This window comes from Oncorhynchus kisutch, linkage group LG2 (genome assembly GCF_002021735.2).
Source record: "Oncorhynchus kisutch isolate 150728-3 linkage group LG2, Okis_V2, whole genome shotgun sequence".
In the NCBI taxonomy this organism is placed as follows: domain Eukaryota; kingdom Metazoa; phylum Chordata; class Actinopteri; order Salmoniformes; family Salmonidae; genus Oncorhynchus; species Oncorhynchus kisutch.
In genome coordinates, this window is record NC_034175.2 from 50412710 (window position 1) to 50422309 (window position 9600).

Consider the following 9600-nt stretch of genomic DNA (forward strand, 5'->3'; position numbering starts at 1 on the left):
CTTCCATTGTCCTACAAGAGTTGCTGAATATCGTTTCATCTTGTCCCTCCTCCCCTTACAGATCAAGATTACACATAAGAACCAGGTTCCCATGCTACTGGGCCCTCCTCAGAAGACCCCCTTCTTGTTCTTCAAGAGACGCAACAGAAGTCGGGACTATGAGTGAGGAGGACACTTCAAACTCCCCCCTCTTCACAAACACATTCACCAACCCCTCGGGACAACTCAATAGGTCCCACAGACCAAGGCATTGCCCCTTGGACCTACAGTACCACTTCAGAATGAACTGACTTCCTCTCAGTGTAATGACCACTTCCTGTGTATCCATGTTCTAGCTTCTAGAACTTCCTGTGAACTCTGAACTCTGACCCTGCCACTGGCACACTAGCTCAGTCAACCTCAGCTCCAGACTCAGCTTCAGCCCCAGACCCATCAGTAATGCCACACTGCCTTGGCAAAACACAGTGCCAGCAGCATATAGGTTCATCTAGGATACTGCTTTGGTTCTCAAATGGAGGGATAGAGAGATGGAGTGATAAGGAAACACATAAAGAGAGAGAGAGAGAGACAGAGAAACAGCGGAAGGGGAATGGGAAGAGAAGAGTAGAAGAAAAGAAAGAGTGCAAAAGAGCGAGAGCAAGGGATGGGATGATTGACATACAGCAGATGAAAGTAGTATGGCTGTGTTGTGTGCGTGCGTGTGTGTGCGTGCGTGTGTGTGTGCATGTGTGCGTATGTGCGTGCGTGTGTGCAAGTTCTCCTCTCTCTTTGAGGAGCCTGTTGAATAATGGATGAGAGCTTGTAGAGTATTCACTCCAGTGTCTCTCCATGGCACAGAACACTGTACTGCCTGAGAGATGAAACGGAAAGAGATCATCTATTATTGACTGCTTCATTTACGCTTGACGGTGGCAGCAGGGCAAAACACACAGTAACAATGGCCTGGGAAGCATGGGAAACTCAAACTAACATGCAGGGATTTTTGCCCCCCAGCATATTTGCTCACAACAACCATCTTTAGCCTAGTTTTGTAGAATATCAATAGCTGATCTGGTGTCAGGTCAAACAGATGGCAAGGACTGGAGGTTTGTCTGTTTATCTTCATGTGGCTTATTCACATACTGTAGACAGGTCACCCACCATCTTAGTAAGTGTATAAACCCCTCTGAGACTCAGTCACACAGGTCCTCAACTTAGACTGTTTTTTATTGTTATCCTCCAAATGGCAAGGCCATTGGTCCTTCGAGCCAGATCAGTGGAACAGAGCCCAGTGTACAGGGGAGACCAAAAGAGTTTGGAGAGAGATGTGGACCTTACTTATATGTATCACTGTAGCGACGTGAGATGAGAGCGGAGTCCCATGTCCCCCTCAGAAGTGCTGAGTAGGATCAGCCATAGGTTTAAGAAAGAAGCCCAGTGTAGAGAAGACCAAAGGAGTTTGGGGTGAGGAGTGAGGAGTGGACTAGATATATATCACTAGAGAATGTGAGATAAGTCTGTTGCCCAATCAGAAGAGCCCAGTAGGACCTCTGTAAGAGCAGAGTTCAGTGTAGAGGGAGAGGAGACTGAAGGAGGGTAGGTCCTTACTGTAATGTTACATGTATCACCGTAGAGATGAGAGAAGTCCCGATCAGAAGTGCCCACTAGGATAGCTTTAGGTTGAATAAGCAGTAGTATCTGCTGCCTAGTAGGATATCTATAGGTTGAATCAACAAGCCTCATCCATAGGTTGAATCAACAAGCCTCATCCAGCTACATATGTCCCAGAAGACTTTTAGAGATTGAAATGGATTCAGCTAGCTAGTGCTGGTATATAACAGCCTGCCCTGACTGCCCCAGGCCTTAGGGGTCTGATTTACCATAGCGTGGACAGGAACTAAATTTAACCTGCTATTTCGGGAGGATCTATCCTGTGAAACACTATTCCTAATTACAGTGTAAAAACATTAGCTCGCAATGTGAAGTGTCCAAGAGTGCAAAACTAGGAGGCCAGGGATGAGGGCTCGCTGGCTGTAAAATGGTGGGTGTTATTCAAATCATGTTTGTTACTGGATGGCACCATTGAAGCAACAGGAAGATATGTTATCAATTGAAATGGGCTGAACTGAAAATCACACATAGGAGTCAAACCTAACAGCAAAAGCTGAACTGGCAAGACACCCGTGTGGCAGAATGTGGTATCCATCTACTAAGATATACCACTACCCGTATGAAAATATTACTGTCCCAACTATAGTGGCCAACTATATATGTGCAGATACAGTATTTGTATATTCTGGAAGATGTGTATTACACATACATTTTTATTTTATTTTATTGAACCTTTATTTAACTAGGCAAGTCAGTTAAGAACAAATTCTTATTTACAATGACGGCCTAGGAACAGTGGGTTAACTGCCTTGTTCAAGGGCAGAATGACAGATTTAGTTTTTGTGTTTTTAAGAATATATTATAATATATTATTAGTGTAGAGCTTTGAGGCATCCCACTGGGCAAACACTGATTGAATCAATGTTGTTTCCATATCTGTTCCACGTTGAACCAACGTAGAATAGACATCGAATTGACATCTGTGCCCAGTGGGATAGTTTAGAAGAGTACATACAGATCAGTGTTCTTCAGTGGGTCACTTGAATAACTGTCTGGGGCTGGTTCACAACACATTCCCTTTGGTGTCGAGCACCCTCATACCCTAGGATGTAGGGGTTAGGGTGCAGGGCCCAGGGGGGTGAGGGCAGTGAGCCTCCATGGTACACTGAGTGTTTGTCCCAAATGGCACCCTATTCACTTTTGGTACCATTAGGACTCACCAGAGCACCACTCATGGGGCGAGGCTTTGATGTCTTCGCCCCGAGTTCCCTTTAAAACCACACTGAGCCGAGACTCTCGTGTCCAGGCCCCACTAAACAGAGACACATGTCCAATGACCATGGGGTAGAGGCAAAACAGTGGTTTAGTCCCAAGGCACCCTAATCCTAAATAGTTTACTGCTTTTGACCAAAATCCTATCAAAAGTAGTGCACTATATAGGGAATAGGGTGCCATTTGGGAGACAGACTTTATCTCTGTGGACCACAGGGTCTGTCTGACCCTGCAACACCTCTAACCAGTACGTATGGGAAACATTTCAATGACCACATCACCTCTACAATCCTAACATAGCATCATTGGTCGACGGTCATTGGACACATTTTTTGTGTGTAGTGCTTACGGAGCCTGGATCGAGGCGACTCAGTAAAAAGTGTGCATGTTTACAGTTTACTTTTCATTAATGGGAAAAGGATGATTTTAAATTGAAACCGTTTTAATTGTGTGTAAATAGATACTTGATTATATATTTTATCTCACCACCGCATGCCTGCTGAAACAAAGGAGACAGAAAGAAATGTCTGTCTGCTTGAGGAGAGACCACGCTGATTGTTGCAACCCTCTCCCTCAAGCTAGGACCTGTCCTGCTGTCGGGTGATATTAGCTATTCAACCCCCTCAACCAATCATTTGCTTAAAAACCCATGATCTTGTGTATTTACTTTGTCTTTCCCTGTTGGTAGCTAGCATAGCATGTTGATACTTCTGTGCAAGAAAAGGACAGTGATGGTTTGTCTTGGTCAAATAGAGAGACTTTCCAGGAGAAATGTACACCATTGCCAAGCGGCCATTTTGTGTTTCATCATCAGGAGATGGAAGAGAGACACCGACACGACAACACAACCACAGAACTTAATCCTATCAGACGCTATATCAATCTTCAATGTTTGTGTCATTCACCAGTTACCACTCATCTCCAATTCCGGTCATCAGAAATGACCAATAGCCTTAACCAACAAACAAACAAAAGGAGCGGCTTTCTCTTGCTTTCTCTGCCTGGACACAACAACAGCACAATTGCAATACAAGCCACCGACTTAGAAGGAGTAAAAAAATATATAGAAACAAGTCAAAGAATGATGGTGACTATCTCCTCTTACTCTGTGTTGCAATAACTCACTGCCATCACCAACTACCCGCCTGGTCTGTACCATCACTGCCTATGGTGTTGGTCCACTTCCACTTCCAACTACATCCACTTCTAAGAGGATTTGGTTTAGCCCAGGTTGTCAACGACGTCTGTAGAATGTGGCCTAGGAGGGCCGGTGTGAAAACATCTGTTTTCTTGTTGACAGAGTGTCCCTTGGCGGGTCCTGGAAAAGGCTGCCGTTTGGGACGACACCAGTAAGTTGTCCACCGTGATGCAGCAGGGATTTCTATGTACTGCACCACATCCACTGTTATAAACATAGCCATAGTGTGTGGCCGTGGCCACTGTCTTTGTTGATGTACATGATGTGATGTGACTTGTTGAAACCACGCTGCCTCTGAGGTAACCTAATGTAGGAGGTGTAAAAGATCCCCTACATACTGGTCTTGACAAGAAGAAGAAAAAACTGTCAGGGGAGGTTCTCTTCTGCACTGTTCAACCAATCCAGTTAAGATGGAGTGTCACCTTGCTAATGTCCAAAAGCGGAAATCGAGTCACAGGTTGTCTTTTAATTTCCACTGAAAACCGGAACATCCGGTTGTTGGGAACTCGGCAGAGGCTACCTCTTAGGTGACCTAGAGGAGGGAGTTTGAGTGGTGGTTAAAGGGGGTGTTTGTGGTGGTGTTTGTGGTATATCAAATAAACCAATTATGATGATAGTGTACACAGTCTATTACAATTAGGATTGTGTAGTTAATATCTAATATCACTAATATCTACATTCTTCCACTGAATTGAGACAACCGGGCACAAAAAAGTCTCCCATATCCACGCAAGCATACCATTTAGAATATGGCCAATACGTTGCTGCATTTGAAGTAGTATTTCAGTTGGGATTATTGGAATGGAGCCAAAGACAGTCTTCGTCACCATCCTCCCCATGTGTAACTATTATCCCCTTGTCTCCACTGTCGCTCCCGCTTCCGGCCTTGTTTTATTTCCACCGTCAGAGACTCACATAGGCAGTGAGGTTTATCGTACTGTCACTGTCGTTGGTGCAATCCTATTCTTAGGCATGGGCAGATTAACTAACAGTATTGAGTGACACTAGTGGCCAGGACACATGCAGTAGATCCATGCATACAGTCCATTTCATTCCTGAGTGTGATGTTCTACATGTATGCATAAACCCATAGGCCTGTTGTGTTTACCATAGAAATATCATTAATAGAAAGGGCTTAGAACATTTGACAATAGCAATTTGACTGCTAAATTCATGGGTACACTCAAAATGGCTGCCAATCCTCCCATTATTGCATAATTGACTTGAATGGGGAGGCCCGTTCTACTTATTCTAGTTCTGTGGTGTTTACCCCCTCAGGGTCAGTGTGGTATGTAGCTATCCATACGCCTGTAGCACCCAATGAGGATCAAGGGCAGACAGTGACAGTAGCCCCCCCCCCCCACCCACTCCCTCTCTGTGATTGGACAAAAAGAGGACTGTGAATCAATATTCTCATCTTGTGCCCTAGCTGTGTCTACTGTCTGTCATTCTTCCTCGCCGGTATGTTTGTTAGCTGTATGTTGGCATCCTCCATTTTGATGGACAAAAGATTTATCAAATAAACTGAGGTTGAATATGCTATGTACTCTGTTGGGTTTTGTTTTGGTGATATGGTCCAATGAGATGTTTGTTTTATTCTCTACAACATTTCCACACACACGTACACACGCACACACACACACACAGACACACACACCTGGCTCTGTCTTCTACTTAAATGTATTGGATTTAAATGTAATCAGATATTGTAGAGCTGTTATGTTGACGATAAGGACTACTTAGTGTGGCAGGAGAAATGCTAAGGTTTCAACGCAGGGCACTCCTCATGACATGATCACAGAGACAAATATTCGGGATCCTTATTGCGAACAGAGGTGCACAAATTAATGTCAAACTGTTACAACTTGCTTTTGTTTTAGACTGAAGCAGAGATACTGCTAAAATGACTATCTATATTGATATATCTATACTGAATCAGTGAAATGCACACTAAGGAACACACCCATATCACTGTCAAACAGAGTGAAGAGACAATGGGAGCGTTTGACATTGCAGCCAACTTTAAAGGTGAGTCGAGATTGACTGATCTACAAATCACCTTGCATCATAAATAACTACTCAATAACTATCTTATTTGTAGATCAGTCAGTCAGTCACAATTTACCTCTGATACATCACTGTTTTGATGCTCTCGAACACGACCAATGACTAATGTGATTGAATGACCAAACTGCAGAAGACCCATATCCCCCACCACACCCATGACACACTGCTCCTTCACCCACCCCCTCTAGCCATGCTCCTTCCCCTCTCAAGACCTCGGACCCATGCGCACACACACACAGGTTGTTCTCGTCCCAGCCCACCATAAAATGCAGCTTTGTTTTTCCTATGACTGAGGGGATTGTTTCCAACTTTGATGATTTTAAAACAAATAAGCCTAGAACCAAGCTTAACAAAATGTTTACTTCCCCTTACAGCCTTTGCAGGAGTTATGAAGCCTAAATGTGTACTCTTAACCTCTTAAATAACCCCATACTGTGCCCTCACATCAATTTAATATCTAAAATGCAGCCATTTGCACTGACAACCCCAAACTATCTAATGAATATAACTTAAAGAATGCTGGGCTATTTGGAGTGCTAAGTGGAGAGCTCTCTCCTCTCGCCTCCTTTATCAAGGTCTTCTAACTGTGAGGAGTGTATGCATTAACATATGGAGAGCTCTCTCCTCTCGCCTCCTTTATCAAGGTCTTCTAACTGTGAGGAGTGTATGCATTAACATATGGAGAGCTCTCTCCTCTCGCCTCCTTCATCAAGGTCTTCTAACTGTGAGGAGTGTATGCATTAACATATGGAGAGCTCTCTCCTCTCGCCTCCTTTATCAAGGTCTTCTAACTCTGAGGAGTGTATGCATTAACATATGGAGAGCTCTCTCCTCTCGCCTCCTTTATCAAGGTCTTCTAACTGTGAGGAGTGTATGCATTAACATATGGAGAGCTCTCTCCTCTCGCCTCCTTTATCAAGGTCTTCTAACTGTGAGTAGTGTATGCATTAACATATGGAGAGCTCTCTCCTCTCGCCTCCTTTATCAAGGTCTTCTAACTGTGAGGAGTGTATGCATTAACATATGGAGAGCTCTCTCCTCTCGCCTCCTTTATCAAGGTCTTCTAACTGTGAGGAGTGTATGCATTAACATATGGAGAGCTCTCTCCTCTCGCCTCCTTTATCAAGGTCTTCTAACTGTGAGGAGTGTATGCATTAACATATGGAGAGCTCTCTCCTCTCGCCTCCTTTATCAAGGTCTTCTAACTGTGAGGAGTGTATGCATTAACATATGGAGAGCTCTCTCCTCTCACCGGTGTGTAATTGTTTAATTACTCTTCTCCAGCAGAGACACAGAGACAGGCGTTTGAGCAGAAAGCGAGAGCAAAGAGAGAAGATCTCTCTCTGGTTAAGTCCCAAAGGGCACCCTATTCCTTATATAAGGGCCCTGGTTAAAAGTAGTACACTACATAGGGAATGGAGTGCCATTTGAAATGCATAATGTACTTATACAACTGTAAGTCCCACAGAGACAGAGGAGCCTTTGGCTGGTAGTCTTCTCTTCGCCACACAAGCTGCGATAATAAGGCAGGAATTATCTCTGTCAAGCGTCCCAAAGGGCACCCTATACCCTTTAGTGCACTATAGGGCTCTGGGTCATGGGCCCTGGTCAAAGGTAGTTCACTACATCGCAAATAGGGTGCCATTTGGGACGCAAACGTTATGAAGCTATTAATAGCAAGGCAAGACAAGTCACATCTTGTCTGGCGTCGCGGAGAGCATCATTTGACCTCAACACTGATTTTTCTAGTTTTTATTATCTTGGAAATAGCACATTGACAGTCAGACATTCCCTTTGGTATAACTGCCATGAAGACTCAATTATCAAGATTTGAGAGTGATCCACTTACTTAATACTACAGTACAATGATCCGGCTGTGAGGGGACCTAGTTAGCTGAAGTGAGGAATGAGAGATGGGCCTAACAGGGGACCCTGAAGGAAAGACACAGATTTGATAAGGCTTTAATGAAGGCTATTGCTCAAGAGCAGCTTCCATACTTTCAATACTGTATGTTATGAATGTTACTGTACTATACCTATATTTTGTCCCATTGTGGGCTAAAAGAGGTCCTAATAAACAATCAATTAAACACACACCTCCCTGGTATACCAGCAGGAGTTACTGGGACATCACTTTGGGAAGAAGAAGAGCTGGATTAGCTTACATAGCATAAGGAGCAGAGATCTGTGTAACACTGACCCAGTACCTGCTGGCACAAATAAGGTTGGGACGGGAATAATGCTGCTCACTGTAGGCCTCCTCAAGATGGATGCTCTCGGACACAGAGGTCCTTCAGGAGAGGTTTGTACTTGTACACACGCAGCAGTCTTTGGCTGCTTTTACACAGTCAACCCAATTATTTTTGATTGGACAATCTGATTGAACAAATGGACAATTAGTGAAATAAAATAGAAAAATTGGACTACTTGTGTAAACACAGCCAATGTGGCATGTGTCACTGTGTGTCGCATTTATTTAAGGAAAGAATTGGAATACAAATACATTATGCTCGCTCTCGAACAATGCCCCCGCTAGCTCCCACACACACACACACCTCCCACCACATCCGCCCCAACAGAGAGCGACATACAGGCCAATAATAAAAAGACCCTCTACTGTAAGTCAACCTCTACTCCCCAGACCTTAGGGCCAGGCAACAAACACTCCACTATACATACAGTATATTTATCTATTCATACTATTCATGTCCATCCTCCAATCTTATAATTTTATTTTTATTTTTATTTCACCTTTATTTAACCAGGTAGGCTAGTTGAGAACAAGTTATCATTTACAACTGCGACCTGGCCAAGATAAAGCATAGCAGTGTGAACAGACAACAACACAGAGTTACACATGGAGTAAACAATAAACAAGTCAATAACACAGTAGAAAAATAATAATAATAATAAAAATGTTTTTAAAAAATAAAGAAAAAAAGAGTCTATATACATTGTGTGCAAAAGGCATGAGGAGGTAGGCAAATAATTACAATTTAGCAGATTAACACTGGAGTGATAAATGATCAGATGGTCATGTGCAGGTATAGATACTGGTGTGCAAAAGAGCAGAAAAGTAAATAAATAAAAACAGTATGGGGAGGAGGTAGGTAAATTGGGTGGGCTATTTACCGATGGACTATGTACAGTTGCAGCAATCGGTTAGCTGCTCAGATAGCAGATGTTTAAAGTTGGTGAGGGAGATAAAAGTCTCCAACTTCAACGATTTTTGCAATTCGTTCCAGTCACAGGCAGCAGAGAACTGGAAGGAAAGGCGGCCAAATGAGGTGTTGGCTTTAGGGATGATCAGTGAGATACACCTGCTGTGCTACATCCCAGCTATTGGCTTTTAGGGATTCTGTTTTACATACATCACAGCTATTGGCTTTTAGGGATTCTGTTTTACAGAACAGCTGTTGGATATTCCCCATATATTTCTCATTGGCGTTTTTAATAGAGGGTTTAGGTTTATA

At 43.4% G+C, this 9600-nt stretch overlaps 1 protein-coding gene across 1 annotated transcript in view; it reads left to right on the top strand.

Annotated features, from left to right (window-relative positions):
* dgkg (diacylglycerol kinase, gamma) overlaps window positions 1–5602 on the top strand; it is a 195083-nt gene extending 189481 nt beyond the window's left edge. The window contains 1 exon segment of the mRNA XM_031796900.1: window positions 62–5602. Coding sequence (XP_031652760.1) covers window positions 62–166 — 105 coding nt within the window. The 3' untranslated portion in view covers window positions 167–5602.
* Window positions 5603–9600: the final 3998 nt, after the last annotated feature.